Source organism: Ursus americanus, chromosome 11 (genome assembly GCF_024610735.1).
Source record: "Ursus americanus isolate L20-20 chromosome 11, mUrsAme1.1.p, whole genome shotgun sequence".
Lineage (NCBI taxonomy): Eukaryota > Metazoa > Chordata > Mammalia > Carnivora > Ursidae > Ursus > Ursus americanus.
Window position 1 is genome coordinate 62,067,985 of NC_142137.1, and position 26,664 is coordinate 62,094,648.

Here is a 26,664-nt window from a genome sequence, read left to right on the forward strand (position 1 = left end):
GGCTGGGCTAGGTTGTAGGTTGAGCTCTGAGATTGTCCAGAGTCACTGTCCAGACTCCCCAATGATGCAGGGCCAGAGGCTATGCTCAGCAGTTTGGTAGGGCTGCTGGCTTGGCTCCCTGCTCAAACAGGGCTGTTGGATGGGTTCCGTGGTTGCTTGGGTTCTCTGGCCAGGCCTTCTGGTGGGGAAGGATGAAGGCTATGCTCAGCTGTTGGGCGGGGCTGGGTGGGAATTGGCTTCACTGCCCAGGTCAGATGGTAGAAAGGGCTCCGAGGTCAGTATGGCCCATTGTCTGGGGATTGAAATCAGGCAGAACTGCCAAGTGAACTCCCAGGTCAGATAGGGCCACTGGCTGGGCTCTGCTGATGGGCAGAGATGCAGGCTGAGATCTCTGCTTGGGTGCTGCTGTAAACAAGAATGCAATTTGCTAAGATGTGTGTGCTGGTTGCAGTAAGCCTCAGCCCCCTTCTCCTTCACTAACTGCTCCCCAGTAATCAAGCCATAGAAGTTCCCTTACTGGTTCCCATAGTGGGCCTCCTGGGAAGGATGGGGAAGCCAGGGGAGCTAGATATCTATCCTGGCCAAGTGGTGCCCTCTTGGTGCAGCTCCATGCCAGCCAGGAAGGATGATGTGGTCAGAGTGTGACCACACTTCTTACCCCTTTAATGTGGTCTTTCCTGGTCTCTGGGGTCCAGGCTGGTGCTTCATCCTTACCCTTGGGTTTGGGGAGTTTTACAATGGTGCCTTGTCTATAGATAGTTACTTGTTGGTCTTTTTGGGAGGGGAACTTAAATCAGAAATAACCTATGTGGCTATCTTCATGATGTGATTTTTCCACATACTTTTGGATCTACCCCAAAGCAGAGATTCAGGGCCAGGGTAGGAAAACCATAACTGTAACTGATGGATGGCTGCAGGGTCAGTGTAGGCAACTGAGTTAAAATTTCTAGAGGATCCAGTCATTGGAGGGGGCTGCACAATTCTGTGAAATTTCTTCCAGGAGCTCAACCAGGTTCCCACAGTAAATACCAGAGAAAAGACCCCTTGTACATCTGCTCAAAAGTTTTTGTTAAAATCAATTATATGAAATAAGCTTGAGGGGGGTTATAATTATTGGTAAGTGCTCTATTACAGACAAAGATCTTAGTCTCAGCTTTAACCGTCATTGGTAATGGTCCTAAATTGACACATAGTGTCTCTGAATTTATACTTCATCTGAAACACAGAGAAATTTGACAAGATGTCCTCTGAAGCCATCTCAAGTCTACATATATCTCTGCTCAATTAAGTATGTAAGGATTAAGTACGTTGGCAAGAGAAACATACAGAAACTCCACAGAGGGGAATAAAAGAAAATGTGTTTCTTATGAGTTTGATCTCTTTTTAAATATTTAAGAGAACTTTCCCCTTTGGAGACAGATTACTATTTATCTGTCTTTTACAACATGGATCCCAAATGCTAAAATTTTTACAGAATCATGGTTAACCATTTGCCACAAAGGAAACTGTGGTGAATACGATAGGATTGAAATATAATTTACTAAGCACCCACTTTGTGCTAGGTGCTGTGCTAAGTGTTTTGCACATTAATTTTTATAATAACACTGTCAGCCACATCCTCTGATTATCAGCATTCTATATACGTGAGGGTTTAAATAGTTTATTATTCAGGTCATGCAGAAAAGTGGTGAAGCTCAGAGCTAAACCCAGGAAGTCCTTACTTTTAACTATTGGTATACAGATGTTTTTTTTTCAACTTCAACTTAAAATTGAATTAAAAGGCAGTATAAACATATATTAATATATTAACAAGTCAAAAATTACAGCTAAGCTTCCAGTGAAGTAGTTCCCTTTTCACTCCTGATTCTCATTTTCCAGAAATAACCATTTCCACCTCTCGTAGCTCTGTCTACTGGTTTTAACTTCTGTATTTCTAAGTGGCACGTTTATGTTGCTAGTTTTGATTTTTAAATTTTAGACATTATCTATACTTCTATAGTAGAGACGGAATAAACTTCGACCTGACTCACGTGGCTCCAGTTACTGTTTCAGCACATTGTATAGCTGGAGTCATAATGATTGTTTGCATAATTGTCGTCATTTAATATGGTTACTTAGTATCTTTCATATCTGAGCAACAAATATGCTATGGTTAGATTTCTTTTATTATATAATTTTTTCTGTTATATGGAATCAGTAGCTCTCTCCCTCTCTAAAACATGAATATTCCTAGCTTCTATCCTCTCTCTATGGAGCTAATAAACCTCCTTCCAGTATGGTTAAGCCCATCAGGTAACCAAGTTCGACTGTCTTACTCCTTGGAGACATCCCTCCCAGAGCACCCAGCTCCCTACTCCAATCTGAACAGGGTTGCTCCAGGCTGCATCTGGGATGTTCCCTCACCATCCATTCTGGGAATTTGCTTCTCTCTCATGTTGAATATTATTTTTCTTCTCATTGTAGTATATGCAGCCTATCTTTCATTAGCTTCCTGAGATTGTATGCATAGGAGGTAAGTATTTTATATATTAAATGGCAGGTACAGTGTCCTAAATTATAAATAATCTTCTCAGCTTTTTGAAGGCATTGTGTCATTATCTTTTAGCTTCCACTATCATTTTAGAGAAATCAGACTTTTTCACCTTGGAAACCTTCAAGATCTTCTCTTTGTCTCCCATGTTCTGAAATTTTATAATGGCTTTGCTTTGTTTTTAATTTTCCTGGGCATTTGTAGGACTTGTGCTCTAGAAGTACAACTGACCCATGAACAAAGTGGGGTTTTCGGTCACCAACCCCCCACACAGTTGAAAATCTGCATATAACATTTGACTCCCCCAAAACTTAAATACTAATAGCCAACTGCTGACCAGAAGAAGCCTTATCAAAAACATAAATAATCCAGTAACAAATATTTTGTAGGTTATATGTATTATATATGTATTATTACAATAAAGCGAGCTACAGAAAAGAAAATCATAAGGAAGGGAAAATAACCTACAGTACTGCATGTTTTGTTGCATAAAAAATCCACATATAAGTGGACCCACAGAGTTCAAACCTGTATTGTTCAAGGGTCAACTCTATGTATTTTTCAGTTTGGGGAATTTTTTTTACATTACTACACTGACAATTTCTTCCTCTCTATTTTCTTTATTTTTTTGTGGGAGACTTTTATGGAATAACTGAATTGGATTTTAAAACTCTTGCATGGATCCTGGCTGTGATATAAGGCTAGCTAGAGACATGGGGGAGTGGGGTGGGAGTCATACTATCTGGTACAGAGCATTTCATTTAATATCTCTATTTTTCATATAGTGGCTCCAGCACCAATGATGCCCTGTAGCCCCAAACCCAAAGTCCCTCTGGGTTTGCCTCCTCCAGAGAGTAATCCTCTGGTCTTCCGCTGGAGTGAATGAGGCAGAGTTGTCTGGCTAGCTGGGAATAGGGGGAATCTGCCAGTCAAACCACTCCTTCTTCAGACTTTCAAGCCATCTTCCATTTTGAAGCCCTACAGACTTGCTCTTTCCACTCCCTGAGCCTTCTTGGAATTCTGTGGCATGAGTCAGCTTTCTATTCTCCATTCTGCCAACACCAGTTACTATTCATCTATCCCTTCCTGTCTTCTAAGACTCTGATGGATGTCTGTCATCTCTACATCTTCTTTCCCGGTCTCTTGGCCATTGTGGGTTTTGACCTTTTTTCTCCTTTCCTATCATTTTATTGGGGTTTAGAAGTAGGTAAGGCTATAGATGCATATGATCAATTTGCCATATTTAATTAGATACTGTTTTGATTTTCTTACATTTGCTAAATTACAATACCAGCTATTAGGATTTTAACTGTTTGTAACCACTTCTCACCGGTAGACATTTTACCATGTTCTCCAGGAGTATTCAGAGAGCTGGAGGCCAACCATAACCCCAACAGCTCAATTATCAGAATTTCAAACATGAGAGAATCCATCACAGGGCTTTTATCTTACAAAAATGGAAAAATGTCCTGCTAACAATTTTTTTAAAGAAGAAATGCCATTGAAATAATCCAAATATCAAAAAACTGCATTTTAATATCTATTTGCATTGGTTTAAATAGTTTGTAAAATAAAGTTAGTATATAAATTATTTCATAAGATTTCATAAATAGGTCTGTTTATAGTTTGTAGTATTTTTAAGTTAAGCAACTTGGCTATCATGGCCTAAATGCAATGGAAGTAACCAGAGTGTGGACAGTCTTCAAGGACAATCTAAGGGCATGGAGTAGCAACACTTCTTATGGGGGATTTATGGCATTTACTACTAACCACTGGAGTCTGCTACACTTAGTAAAAATAAGGAAGGGAATAGGATGTAAAAAATCCTTTTTGTATGCATTTTTCATGGTCACTCTTTTTTGGGTAGTGTATTGTATGCCAGGATGATGCGCTGTCTTTGCTACAGAAATGAAGGTAAAATTACTGTGTGCGGTCTGCAGATCATGCAGCACTTCTTGCAAAACAAAATTGTTTTAGACTGTAAAAACTCTAAGAATACACCATAATCTTTCTTCAAACACTACATGCAGAAAAAAAGAAAGGCTCTTTTCTATGTACGTAGTAGTGGGCTCATGACCCACAAAGAAATAAACAAAACATAAGCACTGTTATGGACACATCACTAAGGTTCAAGCAACTGAGGATGTCTTCTTGGTGGACCAATGACATTAAACCTATGAGAGCATATCTTCTAGACTCAACTCCTGGGTGACATGGGATCTGTTTGCCCCCAAACACCGGCACTGCCCAAGCCTCCTCTTTCTCAGCAATCCTGCCTAGCTTTCTGCTGATGTTCCATCTCGATTCACCATCTCACATCTGCGTCTGTATCCTGGCCAGGAGCACAGATGTTCAAGAGCCGACTTACTTCTTTTAGTTATTTTAAGTTTTACCTGCTGCTCAGTGAGCTTCTTCTGTATTTCATCTGAGTCACAGGAATCATAGACTATCGGCTTGGCCAGCTCAGACTCGATGTGAGCCAGCCACGTCCTCAGGCTGCTCATGTTCTTATCCAGCTGCTGTACGGCGACCAGGGTCTCCTTCAGCTTCTTAACCCTGTGGGCAGAGGAGAGACTTCACTCAAGTTTCCGTTGTGGGCAAAAGTGAGCACTGGGTCTAAAGCCAAGTTGCCTAGAGCCGAAGTCCAGCCTAGCTCAGCCACTTAGTGGCTGTGTGGTTTTGGGCAAATTGTGCACCCTTCCTGTGTCTCTGTTTCCTCACCTACAAAATGAAAGTAAAGGAAGAGTATCTGTGAGATTTGAATGAGTTGAATAATGCAGGGTCCGTGGGAAACATTGAATAAATATCAGCTATGATGATGCTCAACATAGTTATAATGATATAACAGTGACAGAAGCCTCATGGTGTCATAAAACTTGTTATTTCCACACATAATGTAATTTATACTCATATGAAGAATACCTGGGAGAAAAAAATGAACATTTCTAATGGATCGTTACCAAACAGATTATGAGTTCACAGCTCTGATTCCTCCAGCCCCGATGGGATATATTTCAGCACTCCTGTGGCAGAAACTCAGTGAAAAGAAGAAAGCATGCATAAGATGAACTAACAGTGAGTGATCATAAGCATTTCGTGCTGGACGACATTAAAGGTAACTAAGGATCCATTGGGCTGCCAGTGGCTGACCACCAGCCTGTCTTCACCTGCAAAGCCTAGTTCAGTACAGTATTTGTTACATAGCGTGGTTTTTTTTTTTTTAATGTTTTCCCATTCTTTCCAGGAAAGAGTAAAAACCCAATTGCTTAAGATTGCCACTTATCTAACAATCATCTGTGGACGTCCTATGTGTCAGATGCTGGGAAGACAAAATAAACAAAGCTTGATTACTTTCTTAATGGAATGTACAATCTGACTGGAAATCTGGACATGTACACAATGAAATATAACACAGTGTGGTAAGAACTAAACTAAAGAAATGAACAAAGTCTCTGGCTAATAAATAAGGAGTGATCAATTCTGTCTGGCCACTTCTAGTAATCATTCACTCATTCATTCCCCAGTTGCTCATGTCTGTATTCCTTCTACAAACATCTATGCTGCTAGGCAGACATGGCACTAGGAGACAGAAATACAGTGAGGACTGATGTTTTATCCCTGTCACTGAGGAGCTTAGACTTTGCTGAAAGGGGAAATGAAGAAGTAACATTAGAGCTGTGTCTTGAAAGGTGGATATAAGCCAATCTGAACATTTCTAGCCTATGAAACATAGAAAAGAAAAGCAGAGATTGTGAAGGCACTGTGTCATAATGTCAGGGGGGCAGGGGGTGGGAGGGTGGGGAAGAGAAGGAGAAGAGAGTTGCAGTTGTGCTGAGGCAAGACGGATGGACAGACTGCAGTAAGATTATACAGGTCCTGCAGTGACATGACAATGGCTTTGTGTGCAGTTTAAAGATAAACAGGAACTTTGCCAAGATGCGTCAGCCAAGGAATGATAGGATCAGGTATGATTTCGAGTGAGTAAGTCTGAAGTGAGGTTCAAGTGGAAGTCCACTCAGGTATAAGAATACCTACGCTTGACTAACATTTTCTGTTCGTAAAGGAACTCTTGGGTGCGTTACCTTATATTGTTTTGAAAAAAAAAAGTGTGTTTAAAAAATTATGTTCATATTCCACAACATATTCTATTCATAGGAAACCAAAAACATGTGTACTCATAATTCCATTCAAGGTGAGACTTTTCTAATTAGCTTTGTAAGTACAAATCATACCCTGCCCCCAGGACACTTCAAGGTATTGGCCTTGAACAATAATTCTGAGACCAGTTACATACAACCTACTCACATTTTCCTCATATATAAGACAAAATGCACTGAATAGCAGTTTTAGAATGGCTACTGGGTGGAAAGCTCTGGGTGCACATTTTATCAAGGACCATGGCATGGGCTTGGAATTTGACACGGCCCTGGCCATCTTGCCTTAGTGGCCCAGGCTGAAAGGACAGTCTACCATCAACAAACACACGGGAACAGGACTACAGAATGGCTTATTGTACTGAAATGTCTGTCCTGGTTTTACCTCTGTAAGAAAGTCCTTTTGGGAAGCTCTCCCACATGACCAGCTTCCTGTCTTCAGATCTGAATGCTGACGACGCTTTGGGATGGGATTTTATAGCAACTTCACAATATCATCAGGGTTTGGTGTGGAGCTAGAGATTGGAAATACACTTCATGCAGTGCTTGCTTCCTGCTTTCCCTTATTTTAACTCCCTGATATTATTTATGCACAAGTTCCTCTTCCCATGTTAAATTCCCTGGGAAACTGGAACTGTGAATTTCTACTTTTGGTTTTCCCCTTCCCCTGCAATGCTACCCTCAGTGCTCGGCACAAAGTTGGGCACTACTTAAATGCCTGATAAACATAAATAATTAGTATTCTAAGTAAAATACTTTTATTTAGTTAGCATATTTTATTTTTAATTTAGTTGATATTAAATGTATAATTAAATTTTCCCCTTAAGTCCAACATTTGCAAATGGTCTGTCAAGTACTAAAATGTATTCATTTTCTTGGTTCAAAATTCACTTACAAAAATGATCAAAAGAGCTGAGGCACAAAAGAATGTGAGTAAACACTGTTCCACTGGATATTGTCTACACTAGTCAAATAATTTACAAGATTAGTAATCTTGTATATTGAATGGGTTCCAATAGTCAGAGCAGTTAGTGTGTAATATGTCAAGGGCATCGTGACATGGAAATGCTTGTTCATATAGTCCATTAGGGACAAGTTCCTCTTTCAAATGAATGTGTAAATCTTAGTAAAGTCAATGGGGGTGAACATTTAAGTGGTTTTCCTTTCTTATTTTTTAAAACATGTATTTGAGTACAAATAGCAAAATGCACTGTGTGTGTGTGTGTGTGTGTGTGTGTGTGTGTGTGTGTGTTGAGGGGAGCAGATGTGAGCTGAGGGGAAATGGGTAGTACAGCCCCAAACATCTTCCTTGAACTTATGAAACTTGATATTTGCAGGACACAGACCATTCTTTTTTTTTTTTTGTAAGAGAAATGTCCCATATTTTTTCCATTATTTCTTTAAAGGAAATCCTTGGGTAAAGTGTCACAATATTTTTTATCTATCTATCTATCATTGTAAGAAGTTTGAGCAACATTCTTTTTGGTAGCATCCAGGATTATAATTCAAAATGGATGTTTGCAGATGTCACAAGTCTGGGTAAGTTTAGCAAATCTCGTACATCTGTAAGTCCCTGTAGCCGATGGGTTTCCTCACAGTCCAGTGTGGCTCATGGGACTAAACCTTCCTGAGAAGGATTCTACTACTAAATCCAGTTGGATGAATAGCTATATACACATATATACTACATGTGTATATCACTACTTTCCTTCAAACTAATTTAGTAAATCCATAAACCAAAACAAAAAAATTCACATTCTAAATGGTACCAAAAGTTACCATTAGTAAATCCTATCACCAATAGGAATTTATTTGGGGGAATGTTACGGTACAAGAGTAATATTTTTAAAAGTGAAGTTAAAATTCCTAATATAATGTTGTTCTAACTGAAAAAAAATCATGAAATAAACACTTGCATGATGCACAAAATTACTATTTTAGACAGAAATTTTTACATTTTGCACATGTTTTAAAACCTTTTTACTAGTCAGTGACCAAAACTTACTGACAAACCTAAACAGAACCAACTTTTTCTCATACACACAACCCTCCAGGCCCCTGTACTATAAGCAGATTTTAAGTTAATAAAGGGAAAGCTTTCTGTTATAAAGCTGTGAACTGGCTAAGGCTAAATTTCAGTTTTATCAGGAGCCCACCCTTTAAATAGCAGATGATGGACCAACTGGATCTTCTTACTGGGTCTCTTTCCTGTGTCTCAGGCTCTCTACTGTAGCATTTCCCTTGTATGACGCATACAGTCCAGAGACAACTGGAATACCAAGCCATAACCAAGTCCATTAACCTTTCCCTCCAACTCCGCATGCCCAGTAGGGGGACAAGAAAACAAACCGACAAAGAACTCTTGGGAGTCCATGGCCAACGAGCTCCTAACACCAAATCATCTCCACTTCACGCTGGCAAAAACAATCACGGGTTAAAGATTCAGCATCTATCCTATGAAGCCCACGTAACATGAAAGCTATGCACAATGGAAGAAACTCAAGGAGATGCCTGCCTTGTGACATCGCAGTTACATTCTGGGAGATCTGCATCCACACAGCCGTCCTCCGCCATCCTCGGGGCACACAGATCTTCTGCCACCACCATGAAGCTTCCAACTTGCAAAAGTTAGGTCTGCAGAGCAAAAGCTAAATCCTGCGTGGGGATGAAAGTTTCCCCTTGTCTGCGTATGGAAGTATGAAAATGCTCACTCCAAACAAATGTTGTTAGGTCTCTGCCTGATAATATGACACTGAGCAGTGACAAGTGGTCATGTTTCTAAATAAAACCTACATTCATTAACATGTGCCAAGCCTGATCTCCTGGAATGTAGGCCACGAGTGTAAGAAGGGGAAAAGGCTCAGTGTAATCTGCAAGGAGGGGGAGGCTTTCTAAAGAAAGAAGGATATCAAAAATAAGGCTGGCTGCAGACACTCTGCCATTCTGGAAGGACAGGCAACTCTTCTTGTGGACTGTTTGTTAAGTCGGAAAGGATTTTTGAAAAAGATAAATCACCCAAATGCAAACAAAGGAAACCTCTACAAGTACAGCAAGTTGTGGTAGCAAAAAAGAGCAACTTTTTTTTTTTTCCTTCTGTTTGAAATGCCAGCTAAATGGTGTAAGTAGGAGTTTTAGGGGTTTTTTGGGAAGGTGGGATGGAAAAGATATCCTGTAGAAAAGTGGTCTTTTCTGGTCTTCACTTTTGAAGAGACTATTTAAACAAGAAAAGTAACTGAAGAAATATTATTCTTCCCTTACATATTCAAAACCTTTGTCCTTTTAAAAATAATGATGTAAAGTGACAAAAGTAACATGTTCACTTTAAGATAATAATAAATAAGGTATCTGTTCATTTGCTTGGTGGGATTGAAATAACTTTCTTTTGTGAATTTGAAGAGTTTCAAATTTTCTGTACTGTATCTATATTAATGTCACAATTTAAGCTTTTAAAGAAAATAAGCTCAAAAATTATTAATTACCGGCATAAGATGTGATGAATGCTGACTACTTTAAGTCCTTTTTGGATCGAGATATACATACACACAAATAGACTATAAATAAATAAATAAATAAATAAATAAATAAATAAATAAATAATATTTGCTAAGTTCTTTTTAAAAGCCCTATATGATGAGCTGTAAAATAAAGTATTTGGATCTGGTTGTGTGAGACAATTTTTCTTAAAACAGAAACATATTTTCTTTTTAAAACCAACAAACCTATATTGTACATAAGTGATAGACTCTGGAAAGCTTATAAATAAAATTCTTTTTCAAATCCTACTATTTAAAGGTATCTTATTGTGAATTCTTTATAAAACAATCATTCCTCTAATATATTATTTTCAACAATCAGGAAGATAAACATATAAGCTTTGGTTAAAGGAATATACTGGTCATGATTCCATAACAGTAGGCAAATTTATTTTTTTCTTGATTATGACTAACACTTTTGAAAACTTGAGATCTTTGCAACCTTGTACTGTCATTATTTTCCTAGTTCAAATCCTTTTTACTTTATTTAGTTTTCTTCATGGGTTCAAATTTTTTCCCCATGCTCATTATCATAACGACAATATATTTACTGCAACAAACAAAGCATAAAGCAAGGCTCTAAAGACGCAGTTACTTTAAGGTCAAAAAATGGTAACAATATCAATGTCCATTACTGGGGAAAATATCGGATAAATCATGGTGTATTAAAACTATGGGATACTCTGTAGCTCTCTAAAAGAACAAGATTACCACATGTGGCATTTCCCGTATACATGGTCCTTCCCCCTGCATTGTCCCTTTGGAGCTATGGCAGTTCCTTTAATGAATATTTTAAAAATGCGGAAGCTAGGGCTCAGAAAGCTTATGCAGTAAGCCCTAGGTCACACAGGCCGAACACGGTGGACTAAACTCGGGACTCTTGATTTGTTCTGTGCTGTTTGCACGCTTGCTGCATCAGTACATTCGTGATCCTGGCCAGAGTTTTCCGAATTGACCACCGGGAGGTCATGCTAGCCACAAACTCCAAGAATCAAGCTCACTTCTTCCTCTAGTGTGGGTGGAACTCCTGTTAGACCGAAACCCCTTCTAAGGGTAGCTGCTCCAATTTCACAACGCCTGCCTTGAGCTGCGAATGCAGTTTACCTACACAGCCTTGAAGCCCCCTCTGGGCTGAGAACTGCCGTTTGCTGAGTGCTCTGCTAAGTGGTCTACGGGTACTATCTCACTTAGTCCTCCTACTAACTTTTTACACCTGTGGTAATTGAGGTACTGAGAAGGTAAGGAACTTGCCTAACATCACAGTGTAGGCAAAGCAGAACAATGCGATGATTCAGGCAGAATAAATGCTCCACTTTATTCTTATCTGTACGTGTGGCACTTTGCATCCTATGTCTTAGACTGGAGAAGCGCAATGAATACTGGAGTGACCATTATGTGCAAAGAGCTACGTTGGGTTCTGGCTTCACTACGGATATGCTTACAGTGTAGCAGAGAGAAGAAACTGTAAACGACTGATCACACAAGATACTTATTACAGCCCAGGGAAATTCTATGAAGGAGAGGACAGAAAGCCTACTGAGAAGGTAAGAAGAATCTCACCCAATCCAAAGAAAAGAAAGAACATGAAGAACAGTTAGGAGCTGGCCAGGCCAGAGGGGGGCAGGAGAGTGAGCAGGCAGATGTGAGTGTGAACGGAAGGAGGAAGGCCTGAAGTGAGTCCTGTGTATACCTGCTTCGTACCCTTACTTGGTTAGGCACCATTTTCTCTTTCATCTTTTACATTATCTAGATCCGGGGTCAGCAAACTATGGCTGGCCACCTGTCTTGATAAGAAAATGTTATTGGAACCCAGCTGCATTTTTCTGTTTCCGTACTGTCCAAGGCTGCTTTTGCGATATGGTGGAGGGCTTTCCACAGGGACCACTTGGCCCACAAAGCCGAAAATATTAACTAGATAGTCTTGTGCAAAAAGTTTGCCAATCTCTGCCCTGTAGCAACATCCACAGTACTTCATGCACAGGAGACATTCAGTAATTTTTTTAAATTATATTTGTTTTTACTCTACCTCTATATAGTGTTTAAGGGAATTATAATAAAAACACAGTTGAAAAGCAAGCAGCCACAAAGGACCACATATTGTATGAATCCATGTATATGTCCAGAATAGGTAAATCTCTGCTGGCCTGGGCCAGTGGAAGGAGAGAGGGTGGAGGGGAAGAAGATGACTAAGGCTTTTATTTGGGGGTGATGACAATGTTTTAAAATTGATTGTGGTCATGGATACACAGGTCTATAAATATGCTAAAAATCACTAAATTGTATACTTGTGACAGATGAGTAGCATGGTATGTGAATTATACCTCAATAAAGCTGTTATTGAAAAAAAAGTACCAAATAACTAAAGTGTACTTTCGTTTCAGTGACGGGGATCTAGGTTTGATACAGGGAAGAGGAATATCCTTATGTTAGAGAGTACAGTTAATTTTTTAAAAAAACATTACAACAGAGCACATAACTTGAGTCTGACCTTCCTAGATACCCAAATGAGAAATGTTCAATAAAACACTCTCTGTTACAAAAAGCACTGAATGGGGCGCCTGGGTGGCTCAGTCAGTTAAGTGTCTGATTTCGGCTCAGGCCATGATCCCGGGGTCCTGGCATTGAGCCCCACACTGGGCTCTCTGCTCAGCAGAGAGCCTGCTTCTCCCTCTCCCTCTGCCTGCAGCTCCCCCTGCTTGTGCTCTCTGTCAAATAAATAAAATCTTAAAAAAAAAAAAAAAAAAAGAAAAAAACCAAAAAAAAAAAAAAACCCAAAACACCCAACACTGAACAACTAATGTTAAATGACAGAGTTCCTGTTATCCTGAGCTCCAGAAAAACTACTATGCGGGTTTTTTCATAGGGTTCACAGACAAAATGAGAGCCAAAATCCTAGCAGACAGTTTAAATTAAAGTACACCAATGACTGTTTCTTATGTTGACTCTTAAGGAAAAGTCAAGGGCTCAGAAATGTTTTGGCCAATTGTCTTGGCCAGTATTGACCAACAGAACTTTCTGGGATGAAGAAAATGTTCTGTATCCCCAGTGCCCAATAAAGTAGCCATTATCCTCATTCGGTTATTAAGCCCTGGAAATGTGACTAGCACAACTGACTGTAATTAAAATTAAACTGTAATTTAATTGCATCCCATTTCAGTTAATTTAAGTAGCCACAGGTAGCTAATGATTGCTATAATAAACTGAGCAGGTCTAGAAAGTATGGACAGGATACTAGAGTATTACCCACTGAGACTTAAAAATAACTAAGCAAATTTTGTTGCCCTGAAAAGCTGACAATTCTTAGCGACAGTTTAAAAATTCAATGCAAAACACATTTTGTACTCAGAATGGTCTGAACTAATCCACTAGTCATAGGAAGTTGGCTCAAAGTTATGTATCCTATTTGTATGCAATAGGTTTATTATCAGTAAATCTTTTTCTTTCTTTTCTTTTTCCTGTTTCTGTTAGCTGGAAAACTGTTCACCTGAAAATATGATCTTCAAAAATAACCTCTCCATTCCCACAAGGGCACCAAAACAACACAGAAATATCAAAAGGCACGACTAAGGTGTGTTCTGCCTTAATAGTCAGTGTGAAAAAAAGTTGGAAGAGGGAAGAGTGGTGAATGGAACTGACCCATAGAAACTTGATATTTGAGCTGGCAGCTCATAATTGAAGATGGGTGTGGGGGAAGGTCATCTAGTGTGTGTATTCTTGAAGTTCTGATAAACAAGGAAATGGAAAATAAATGTGATGGCCGAGTATCATTTAGGAGGGGCTTCAAAGAGACTGGGGCAAGACCAAGTGAATGGTCAACAAGTCATCTAGTATACATTGGAATGAGGCAATCAGAAACAGACAATACACCTACAAAAGTCTACATCTGTGTACGATGAGACTCTACTAAAGTAGAAACATATGAGTGTTTTAGTGACTATAGTGCAAAGTATGCATATCCAAAAATATTTAATTGATTCAAACTTTACTAATGTGTCTTTGGAAAAATAAGTAACATCTAGAAAATCCTCACTTGAACAACAGAAAAGTTATAAATAAACATGACTTCAAGGAGAAAGCACCTAACTCATTTGATGTAATGTTGGTTAACGGCTGGGCATACACTTAAGCTAGCTTCTTATGAATAAACTATATTAACTTCAATTTGAAACATCTTTGACACACAGTGTATCCCCCATATTCCATACCATTGAGCCACTAAAGATTAGGAAAGAATACTAACTAGTTTAGCTGGATTACATGGCAATGCAAGCCAACCCGTGAGTCATAATCTAACCAAAAAAATCCAAGGGTGTTTACCAACTGGGCGGCCTCCCTAAGAAGGGTATTTATAGCCCAAAGAGCTTTGGTTCGTCCTTCTGAACTAAGATTTGGTTATCACAGACCGAGAAGTGAGGCTAAACATAGCAATGGGGTTCTAAAACCTACATATGCTGGAATACTTGGAGTAGCTGAACTGAACCATACGTTACCATCGCTGTGTAACCTTTACCAGGGTATGTAGCTTGTCACTTTACTTGATTTCTTTGCATGTCTAGATGCCCACCATGAACTCCTCAAGGAAAGGGGCCTCTGTCTTTGTAGCCTTAAAAATACCTCATAGCTGTTGTGAGCACTTTACAAAGGGCTGGGAAATTAGGTTGTTGAAATAATTACAGAACCTAATTTGCTTTTAATTGCATTCTTTAGAACAGGGACGAGGCAGTCATAGACTTGGCAGGCGGGAGAATGCAGTGCTCCAGAGTATGAGTTGTGGAGTCAGAGAGTGCAGCCTCTGCCACTCAGCACGTGTGTAGCCACGGGCAAGCCTGAGCCTCAACCTCTGCATCTGGAAAATGGGTATAATAATAATGTCCACCTCAAAGGGTGTTGTGAACAGCACAGGTGAAGATGCATGTGAAGCCTGTAACATGGTCACTGGCACAAACCAAGGGTTCAATAAATGTCAGGGATCAGTGCTATTGTTAAACATTTTGAAAATTGGTTAACATTTATTCCATTTTTGTTTCATTATTGCTAAAATAAAATATCATCTCATCTTCTTCCTAAATCAGCTCCTCTTTGAAACTCCCTTAGAGAAAAAAAAAATATGCTAGATATTTTCAAGATCAACACATGGAATTGCCATGCCCATATGCAATTTTTGTGGGCACACAGTATTCAAAGGCCACTATTTCATGTCCACATTTCTGCAGCACAGTTAAGGAAAAGAACCCAGATTTTAAAAAGTGTATTGTTGGTTGGCTTCAAATGTCTCTGAATCAGAAGCATTCTTAACATCCTAACTCTCCTAACTGCCATACAAACGAATATCCATTCAGATATTCAAGTATTCATTCTTTCGTTCATTCATTCATTCATTCACTCAAGTATTTATTGAGCCCCAAATGGCATTCAGGCGCTGTTCTTGGAGCTCATGATATATGGTGGGTAGAGCGCACAGGATGCCTGACCTTACGGCGCCTACATTCCAAAGTGAAGCCAAGTTCACCTAAAATAAAGCATTTACTTTGTCATTCCCTTTATATCAAACAACATAGTGTCTCATTCATTATATCAGACTTTTATATTGCTAATAAAGACCCTCATGTATTTTTTCTTTCTTTATTTTTTCTCTCTTTTCTTCAACCTGCCCTTCTGCAACAGAAACTGTATATAATATTCCTCTCAAATACAAGGCAGATACTTATAGTTATTAAAGCTAAAAACAAAATTGCAATAATGAAGCAGATTATTTTTACGACTATGTTGAATGGCAATAATTAGCTTTATTCCCACACTCTGCTAACCAAAAATACAGTAGGAATGTGATTTTATATATATACTTTTTTTTTCTACTGCAGACAAAAGTGCCATCCATGGACAGTAGTCAGCAGTATTCCTTCTTTCCTCATAGAAGGCTGAATACACATGAAGCCCTGAGATAAAGAATTCTTTTTTGGGAATGGGTTTTGTTTGGATATGACTTTGTCTCTTTCAGTTAAGTGCAAACATCACCGAATTTATTAAATAAGAAGGAGAATTCCAAAGTTAATGAAAGTGACATTTATGAGAAAAGCATAAGCTAAAATGGTGGGATAAAGAACACAGAGAGAGATTCATCGGATTATCTTTAGCTGCAATGAAAGGTGGACCAAATGCTTTAAAATTCTGCACACATGTGTCCTGTTCAACAGGATCCTTTTTACCTGGCGGCCATGAGATCCAGGAGATGCTGCCACCGGTCGTTGACCTTTCCGAGCTTGTATTCAATCTCAGAGGCTTTGCTTTCGTGGCTGGCTCTGGCAAGTCGTTCTCCCATTTGCTGGAGCTGTATTTTGTTCTCTTGGGCAACAGCAATTTCCTCTTGATAATCCTGCATAATAAATAGCAATCACAGAGATCAGAAATCATATTTTTAATGCATTCAGCCTGGCTCTACTAGAAACATGATAATTACCGTTTTCTATTGCTTGGAATAGTTTGGGCATGAGGAATGCTGTGTAAATTATCAGTCCACGTACACAAGAATTAGTGGACCTATTATTTTCAGGATGTGCATAGACTTTAGATTGAATTTTCATAGATTTTCTTAAAGAGAATGGAGATATTTTTATTTACTTAAAATAGGCATTAAAAAATCAATAACAGCATATACATAGATATAAAAGACAAAACTTAAAGGATTCTAATGCTGGGGCATTATACTTTATTGTTATAATCATCAACCTGGTGTTATATTTAGAATCAGTCCTCAGACAAATAGTTGCTAAGAGGCTTAGAAGTTGTGTGTATGTGCGTGTGTGTGTGTGTGCACAATTATATATGTGCAACTGACATATATGCGTATTTGTATGTAAATGTATGTATGTGTTTCTGTCAATTATCTGTGCAGAATGCTTTAAAAATGAATACCTTCACTGTAATGAGCTATCCTCTCTACAATGCCAATATTTTACAACACATAAATCAATGGCAAATTAACTCACAAGAGTAATAACCATTAGTTATTATAGGAGATTAATGGTCTCAAACCTTTTTCATTTACCCAGTTTCTGTACTCGCTCCTCTTAAAGACTGTTTTGGATAAGGAAACTCTGGCTCCATTTGCAAGGGAAAGGCCACTGAATGGCATGGTTTAAGTGATGATGAATGGATATCTCCTATCTTCCCCAACCCTTACCACATCACCAATGATCCTCTTACTCCTGCCACAGTGACGGAAGCCAAACTTTAGAATCACCTTTTCTTCATTTTTGGGCTAAACTGTCGTGCGGCAAGTATTATCTCAACAAAATAATACAAAAAGACAGGTTAGAGGGTCATGGATATTTTAACCCTCTCCTGCTCTAAAGTTAGTGTGGCAACAGGGCTGTCCTCTCAAGTCAGTTATCAAAGCAAGAAGACCCCCCCCCCCCAAATGGGAGAAGCCAGTGCAGTTCTATTGCATCCCAGTGCTGAGTGCTCTCTTTAGGCCCAGCAACCCACCCCAACTACTCTCCATTTTATGTTACTTCAACACAGTGGGGTTCAATGACCAATACACTAGATGCCCTGACTCCACGGAGACAAGCTAACAAAGACTTCTTTTGAAATCTCATAACTCATTTTACATACAAAATAGTATAGCTAATATTTTAAAGATTATTTCTGACATTGTGGCAAATAGTGTAATAAAATTATATGAAAAACTAACGTTTTTCTAAGTTTTAAATTGTGATTGTATTTTGTCCAAGAGATAGTTTTTTCCACACCTCCAAAATATGCATCTTAAATTTCATGAAGAAAATCAATGAGAACACAGGTACACTTAACCAAAATTTATTCTATAGCAAGCTTCACTATAATACTTATAGTCCATTAATCATGTCCAGTAGAGCATTCTCTGATATCCAGAAACTATCAAAGTGCAAAGCTATTGGCAGATATTAAAATGAAATCTGTATTATCTTAGTTCACATTTTAAAAGTTTACAATATCAAACACATGCTTATTGCTAGAATCTGACATTTTTTTTTTTTAAGATTTTATTTATTTATTCGACAGAGATAGAGACAGCCAGCGAGAGAGGGAACACAAGCAGGGGGAGTGGGAGAGGAAGAAGCAGGCTCATAGCGGAGGAGCCTGACGTGGGGCTCGATCCCATAACGCCGGGATCACGCCCTGAGCCGAAGGCAGACGCCCAACCGCTGTGCCACCCAGGCGCCCCAGAATCTGACATTTTAAGTGGAAGCCTTAAAGCTATTAATATTGCATTTTTTACACTGGAGTTTTTTCCCTTTATGTGTATGCATGGATAAAGATAGTTTTTCCTAATAATTATTTGTATTTATTTTAGAATGAATGAGGCTATAATTCGTTTATTCAATATTCAGTAATGACTGAATACTTATGAGAAGATAGGGATTGCTCTGGGCGCAGGAGACACAGCAATGAACAAAACAGACAGAGACACTTCCAGCAAAGCTGACAGTCCAGTGGGGCTCCCACTGCAGACAGATAACAAACAAGTGAATAGGGAAAGCATGCTGTGAACCAGAGAGTGGTATATGCTAACATGGAACATAGGCTAAAATAAAATCAAAATGATTAACTGTTCAAAAACAATGTGGAAGCACCACTGATACCATCAAAAACATTTTTATTTATTTTTTTGAAGATTTTATTTATTTATTAGTCAGAGAAAAAGAGAGAGAGAGCACAAGCAAGGGGAGTGGCAGGCAGGGGGAAAAGCAGGTTCCTTGCTGAGCAAGGAGCCTGATGAGGGACTTGATCCCAGGACCCTGGGATGACTCAAGCCAAAGGCAGACACTTAACCAACTGAGCCACCCAGGCATCCCATCAAAAATATTTTTAAATGCAAATAAATTTGATCAGCCCTACATAGACATCAGAAATGTTCTGTAACCATATGAATATATAAAATAATTTAATAGTCATACATAACTTGAAAATAATATGAAGCAAAATTCTCAGGAAATTTTCATTTTTTAAAGAGATTTATTTATTAGATTGAGAGAGAGAGAGAGCATGAGAGGGTAGATGGGCAGAGGGACAGAGTGAGAGGGGGAGGGACAAGCAGACGCCACGCTGAGCCAGAGCCCAATGCAGGGCTCACCCCATATCCCTGGGATCCTGACCCAAGCTGAAATTCAGAGTCTGACACTCAACCGCTCCACTGACTGAGGCACCCAGAAGCCCCAGGAAAGTTTTCATTCTTGTAACTGTCTATGCATTCTGTTTTACAGAGAGAATGTCAGTTTAATCAATCCTAAGAATTTTTTCTTTTAGTCCCTCTCTAGTGATTTTACCTCTTTAAAAACAAAAACAAAAAACACAAAAGAAAACTAATATGCATAAACAATTCCTTCTGAACAGGTAGCTAAATTCCTTCTGAACAGGTAGCTAAAACTGAAACAGACTGAACATTTACCTATCAGCAGATAATTTACTTCAGCATATCCATATATATAGTATATGTAAAAGAGGCCTTTCCATGCAAGTTTATTTCATTTTAAAAAGATAAAACATTTAAAATAGAGTGCTCCTTTTACAGGAAAGTAATTTAATAATAAGTAAAACCATCTTTTATACCTGTTAAAAGTATGCCTAAGTGTTATGAAGAGTGAAAAGATACATAGCCATGCATCTGGTACCTTCTTGAGCTTCTCTATCATTTCTTCAATGAGGATGTCTCCATTTTGAGAAACTTTGCTTTCCATCTGGGTCAACCATTCACAAAGCTCCTTGTTCTTCTCACTGAAGACTGCCCATTCGTTCAATCTCTCGCTTACTTGCTGCCGCCTTAAGGAGAGCTGGGAAGTTTAAACGGGAGAACACATAAAAGGATAATCAGAGCAGAACATGTACCCTGACGAAAAAGCCAATAAACTGAGTTGGGTGGACTGGAATAAGCAATAGTTGTGCATCTCTTTAGGTCACTGTTCCTGGAGGCACAGTCCCAGGAGGGATCTAGGAAGGTTTCACAACAAGGATCTGCTATGAAATGCCAGCCGGAGGCATCCAACCCTCTACTTCCCTCCTGAAGAGCTGCACACACATTCATTTATTCAAGGTGCTGAACAATCCAGCCTCACACTGCAATTTGTTCTGCGTAGATTTCTACAGCATCACGGATGTACTTTTACTAAAAGAGAAAGAATAGGAAAGAGGAAGGGATAGAGAAAGAAGGAAGGACGGAAGGAAAAAGGGAAAAAGGAAAGAAAGAAAAATAAGGAAGAAAAGGGAAAAAAAGGGAGGGAAAGAGAAAAGTAGGAATGAACTGAATCGCAGGTCTGGAGAGAGTGGAGCAGAGGGACACAGGGCTAAGAGGTCAGAAGTGGAAGATGGATCCCTGTGGCTCAGCTCTATACCGATCCTTACCTGTCTTGCTTTCTTTTTAATTTATTTACCTTTGTGTCTTTGTCATTTCCTTGTTTCTTGTGCATAATGGCTTTATTGAGACATAATTCACATACCATACAATTTCACTTAGCATAAAGTTTTCAAAGCTATTTATGTTGTAGCCTGTGTCAGTACTTCATTCATTTTAACTGTTGATTATTTTCTATCATAGGGATAGAAAACATTTTATTTACCAATTCACCTGTGGATGGATGTTTCAGTTGTTTCCACAAGTGGCTATTATGAATAATGCTGCTAGTGTGTGTGGAGACACATGTTGAGCGGCCTTCGGGGTATATACCTAGGAGTAGAATTGCCGGGTTACGTGGTGACACTACAGAGTGTCTGCCAAAGTGGCTGCACCGATGTACGTTCCCACCAGCAGTAGGGCTCTCATTTCTCCACATCCTCCCCAACATTTGCTAATATCTGTCTTTTTGATTTGGGTTATCCTGGTGGGTGTGAAGTGGTATCTCATTGTGGTTTTGCTTTGCATTTTCTGATGGCTAATAATGCCAAAAATCTTTTCCTGTTTCTTGGCCATCTGTATATATCTTCTTTGGAGAGCTATCTGGTCAAATCGTTTGCCCATTTTTGAATTGGCCTGGTTTTCTTAGCACGGAGTTGTAATAGTTCTTTATGCGTTAGAGACACAAGGGGCCTGTTTCTTATCTCAAAGTGTAGAGTGATCCCTCCCAGTATTTTAAAATTATATGACTTCACAACACTCTTGTTTTTGCAGTGCTGGTTGAGATACTCAGGAATATTTTTAGTTGAGCTAAGCTACATGTTAGCAAAATATAATGTGATTTGCGTGGCAAGAAGATGGTCCTTTTTTATAGATGTTCTACACAGTCTTGTTGATAATGCTAGACATTCACCAGTCATCGCATTAAACACCTGCCTCTCAATTTTCTTTTTTCCCCACTAACATTTTATTATGAAAAACATTAGACATACAGAAAAGTTGAAAGAGTTATAATGGTAAACACCCATAATATACTCACTAGACTCTAAAATTATGAACATTTTGCTCCATTTTGCTTTAATAAATATATTCCTTTATCCATCAATCCATTTTACTTTGTGATGCACTTCAAACCAATTTCCTTTTAAAAGTCAAAAGGAAAATATTTCTAAGGTACTATACACTTCCTAGTTCGCCATTCTGCCTAGGGTTGGCTCTGTTGATGATTGGGTAAATAATAGTCAAGGTTCCACACAACCCAAAATGTCTATGATTCTACATCTAAGAAAACTGAGGCTTTGAGACCAGGTTCCCTATGCAGGGGCTAGCCCTAGTCATAGTGAGATGCTTAGATAGTGGGCCCCATAACCTCACACAGTTTCTGAAATGTCACCATTACAAATGCATTCTTTTCAATTAATTACGAAATTTTAAAATAAAAATTTCTCTGGGTAGGGTGACAATGATGAATCCTTTTATTATTTCCCCATTAGTGCAAGTCAGCTTATCATTAAGTTTTCTTTGAGGCAGAAAAATACAGAATAGCCCAAAAGCAGCGAATTATTCGCGATGGATACTGGTAGGAAAGGAAAAGGCTAAGAAAACACAGGTTAAAGAGTTTTGGAGACAACGTTCACCTACAATAAGCTATATAAAGACAGAGCTGCAGCTAAGAGCATTGATCCTTCCAGCACCCCCTTTCCTCTCGAACTCTGATAGCAGAGTGTATTCTGATCTTCTGCAGGAATGCTATGATTTGGAATTTTCTGCCGGATATAACTTTTTCCCTTTCATTCACACAGCATCAGAGTCAAGAGTATGGCTGGTCATTGAAATTCTGGTTCAACTGATGTCCAAACTGAAACTATATTTTCATAATTGGAACCTCCCAAAGCAACTGTTTTTTAAGACAAGAGTAAAAGCCCCCACCCTTCAGACTTAAGATTAATAGGTCTTGCTGTGTGTAGCTCCTCCTTTCCTCTTCCCCCAAATCTTGGCCATGAGCAAGGATGAATTCTAGGGCTTTCCCCAACAACATCTGCAGGGAAGACGAGCACATAATTGCAAAATACTACCTATTTCTTTGAGAGGTAGGTTTAATTATCCCCATTCCAGAGAGAAGAGAGGTCAGCCAAATTTGAGGCATTTGTTTGTAGTCAGTATGAGACAGAACCAGCAAAATTTGAGTCTTTGATACAAGCTGCTATATAACATGATAATCAAATATCCAGAGGCAGCTGAGATTCAAAAACACTACCACTTACTAATGATATGACCAGGGCAGAGCTACTCATCTTCTCTATGCCTTACTTCCTTCACCTGTAAATGAATTTTTCATCTGTTCCAAATTTCATTAAGCAAATATTTACTGTTTGCAGTAAACAGGTGTCTACCATGCACCAAGCACTGACATATGTCCTGGAATAGTAGGCTCGTAACAGAATACAACAAGAAAACAATGTAAGAATGTAACCAGTAGATAGTAAAGATTTCACAGAAGCTGGCCATTAATAGACTACTACGACTACTACAGGGCATCTGTTGAGTTTTTAATATTTTTTCCCCCTTGACACTCAGGTATTCAATACCTCCACTGAGCAGCTTGAATATGTGTCTCTGGTGCTTATCACACACCTTGCAAGTGTTGCTTTCATTTGCTCAGTGCAAAGCAACAGCTGAAAGAAGAAACAGGTAGACCAGAAGTGCTGGTCGCAAAGCAGCACCAAAAGCTTCTCAAGAGAGATCAGTTCATGACAGAGACGGCGTTTTCCTTTTGGTTTATAAAACCGACATTTAGGCTACATGGTAAGTGACTATTACCCTCTCTTTCTTCGGGGTGAGCTGAAATCCTCAAATTATTTATCAGCTTAACACATATTTAGGTTTTTCTCAAGGGTATAAGTACTCCGCCTTGCCAATAGCTGGCAAGTACCGGCTGAAACCTCCGGAGTGTGAGGCAGCTGAACAGGAAATACAGCCTTTTCGACTTCACATATTTTCATCATGACAATTTGAAAAACACCAAACAATTACAGTGATGAGATATTTATATCTCAACTAGAATTACACACAGATCTACACGCCCAAATGGGAATAAACACGGCTGTAAGCTCTGGCTGTCGGCAGGCCCCACAAGCCATTTGGGGAGTCTGTTTGTGAACGGTATACTTTCCTACGTGAACCCTCCTCTGAAATACTTACAGCAGGTCTTCCTCACTCTCCTCGGTCGTCCCAATTACTCCTGCCTTTTCATCCACTGCTTCGAACAGACCACTTGCTCTTTAACCGTGGGATAATGCCAGGTTTAACTAAAGTTTTTAGCTTTTAAAATGAGACTATAGGCTCAAGCTCATTTCCTTTTGTGGTTTCATACTTGACAGAGGTACTCCGGAAACACTAGCTCAAGGACTAGTAACTAAGTTATATTCCTACTTGCAGTTGTATCTTGGCAACTTTGGTATGACTCCCCATGACTAAAATCTCACCTGATTAAATAATTTTTTTAGATTGAAGTCATGTGAGATCAGTATGCTTTAGCTTCATGCCTTAAGGCATTCAATTTAGAAAGTTTCTAGAAACACTCTGTATTCAATGTACTTCCTCTTTTTTTACTTAGGTCTTAGACCACTCACAGGTGCAAGGTACTAATCTCTTCACGGCATATCATATGATCAACAGCAGCCTTCAAAATGTATTTCCAAACAGACTGCTGCCTAGCTATATCTAAGTCTGGTGAGCAATTTTAAACATAGATACTTTGTCCCCTTTTTTCTTTTTCCAGCTTTATTGAGATGTAATTGACATGTAACATGGTGTAAGTTTAAGGTGTACAGTGTGGTGATTTGATACACATTTATACTGTGAAATGACTACCACAAGACTAGTTAACACATCCGTCATATCACATAATTACTACTTCTATGTGTGCTGTGAATGCACTTAAGATATTACCCATAAAAAAAGAATGAAATTTCGCCATTTGTAACAACATGGATGGATCTAGAGGGTATAATGCTAAGTGAAATAAGTCAGTAAGAGAAAGACATATACTGTATGATTTCACTCATATATGGAATTAAAGAAACAAAACAAATGAGCAAAGAAAAAGAGACAAGCAAAAAAAAAAAAAAAATTCAATATAGGGAACAAACTGGTGGTTGCCAGAGGGGAGGGAGGTGGGAGAAAGGGTGAATAGGTGAAGGGGATTAAGGGTACCTTTATATTGATGAGCACTGAGTAATGTATAGAATCATTCTATTGTATACCTGAAACTAATATAACACTGTATGTTCATGATATTGGAATTTAAAAAATAAATAAAACTTTAAATAAATTAATTTAAAAAATCAAACATCTACTTTCTTAGTGACTTTCAAACATATAATTCAAATTTATAATACAAACCTATATAATGTTAACTATAGTCACCATGCTATACATTAGACTCCTAGAACTAATTCATCTTATAACTAGAAGTTTGTGTCCTTTCTACCTCATGGCATTTTTACACAGTACCAGTTTTCTTAAATCAAAAAATACTGCATAATCATAATCTTCTTAACTTCCAAAATATTCAGAGACCTTATCATTATTTTAAATTTAAAGGAACATTAGTATAATGACATAAAACAAATGCCCTAAAGTCTTCTTTTAGTTATTAACAGTATATATGAATACTTAGTTGTTCTAGGCACTGGAGATAAAAAGAAATAGTCTTAATTCTCAAGGGCCTCACAGTCTTGAAATAAAGTAATAAACATTTAAAAAAAAAAAAAGAAGAGAGGAACAATGTACTGTCAAATGATGGCACAGGCCAAAAGGAAAATGGGTGTTCAGAGGAATAGGAAAATACTGAGGTCTGAGCATCTCAAACAATGGCATCACAGGGGTTGTGGCATTTGAAAAAAGATGGGTTAAAATCAGAAGGGAAGGAATAGTCTAGGCAGGAAGAGCGGTCTGAACAAGGTCTTTGGGTAGGGCAGTTCATGGCAGGTTTGGGAAGGGAATGGAAGCCATTATCTAAAGTGTTATCTCTCTGAAAGCTCTGAAGACATCTATTAGCCAGAGAAATAGATACGATATAATTAATTTCACAGAATATGCTGAAAAGTAGTGAGTTAGCAAGTAGTGCCAGATTTTTCTCAATTTTAAGAAAGACAAATGAATAAGGCTCATAAAAGTAACCAAACATTGCTGTGCTCATTTTCCATTATTTGTACACATCAAGTTATCTTGCACTTATATGATACGCCATGAGAAAGTCCTTGCATTAGAAAATTATATAATAATTTACTGGATAGTTATATATTGATTTTGGGTTGAATAATTCCAGAAGAATAAAGTATTGATATTAGCATTATCACACTCCATGTGAGTTTCTCATTGTGTTCACTAAGAATATGAAGCTCCGTGAAAAATGGCTAAATTAATTTTGAACTCAAATCACTAGCATTTATAAAAATCATCTCTTACACTCCTTCCTTTTAAAAGTAGAGATTCATAGAAAACTGTTCACACATTTAGGAAGTGTGCTCCAGAGTTTCCCTGTGGCTCATGGTCTGAGAAATATCTTGGTTTTAATCTAAACGTAGAGAGAAATTTACCTAACAACAAATTTCTTGTTGATGTCAAATTCAGCTCTGTGTAATGTTTCCTGAAGCATGAAGATAAGCATCTCTAAAGTCAAAGAAAGTGGGGAGGATGGAAGAGAAGAGATCTGAAGGATGGCACAGATTGAGATCCCAGATTGGATCTGAAACTGGGGAGGCACAAAGAGACCCCTTCTCAGAAGCCCCTTCCTCATCCTTGTAACACTTGCTTCTCCCCAGCCAGGTCTTCTGTCTACTCCACTCCTGTGCCTTTACTTAAGCTGCAACCTCGTCCAACCCATCCGCTTACTCCCTCCACACTGATCTGTGTCTTCTGCTCCCCATCTCAGCGCTCAGCTCAAAGCTTATCCACTGCAACAAGCGTTTCCTTTATTCGCTGCAATGCACACTGCCCTTAGTTTGCTTACGTTGCTATACATTGTTTTAACTTATGTATACCAGCTTCCTTCTTCACTGTACAGGTTCTTCT

At 38.7% G+C, this 26,664-nt stretch overlaps 1 protein-coding gene and 1 long non-coding RNA gene across 15 annotated transcripts in view; one reads left to right on the plus strand and one right to left on the minus strand.

The window, feature by feature from the left end:
• The window catches only part of SYNE1 (spectrin repeat containing nuclear envelope protein 1), a 443,290-nt gene that overhangs the window by 38,210 nt on the left and 378,416 nt on the right, over positions 1–26,664 (minus strand). For 12 of the 13 annotated variants that reach the window (XM_045805371.2, XM_045805374.2, XM_045805377.2 and 9 more), the window contains 3 exons: positions 19,871–20,029; positions 16,424–16,590; positions 4,924–5,086 (listed from right to left, as the gene is read on the minus strand). In XM_045805371.2, the coding sequence (XP_045661327.2) occupies positions 4,924–5,086; positions 16,424–16,590; positions 19,871–20,029 (489 nt within the window). Of the gene's footprint in view, positions 1–4,923; positions 5,087–9,199; positions 9,437–16,423; positions 16,591–19,870; positions 20,030–26,664 lie in introns of those variants that run through there. The other variant, XM_087865593.1, reaches the window with a different exon arrangement.
• LOC123797465 (uncharacterized) lies at positions 9,532–15,748 on the plus strand. 2 transcript variants are annotated; one of them, XR_006780954.2, is made up of 4 exons: positions 9,532–9,802; positions 11,576–11,761; positions 13,686–14,731; positions 14,925–15,748. It is a non-coding gene; the product is annotated as an uncharacterized LOC123797465 (long non-coding RNA). The 2 variants fall into 2 exon arrangements; XR_015726146.1 differs by having other exon boundaries at positions 9,595–9,802; positions 13,686–13,785; positions 14,925–15,724.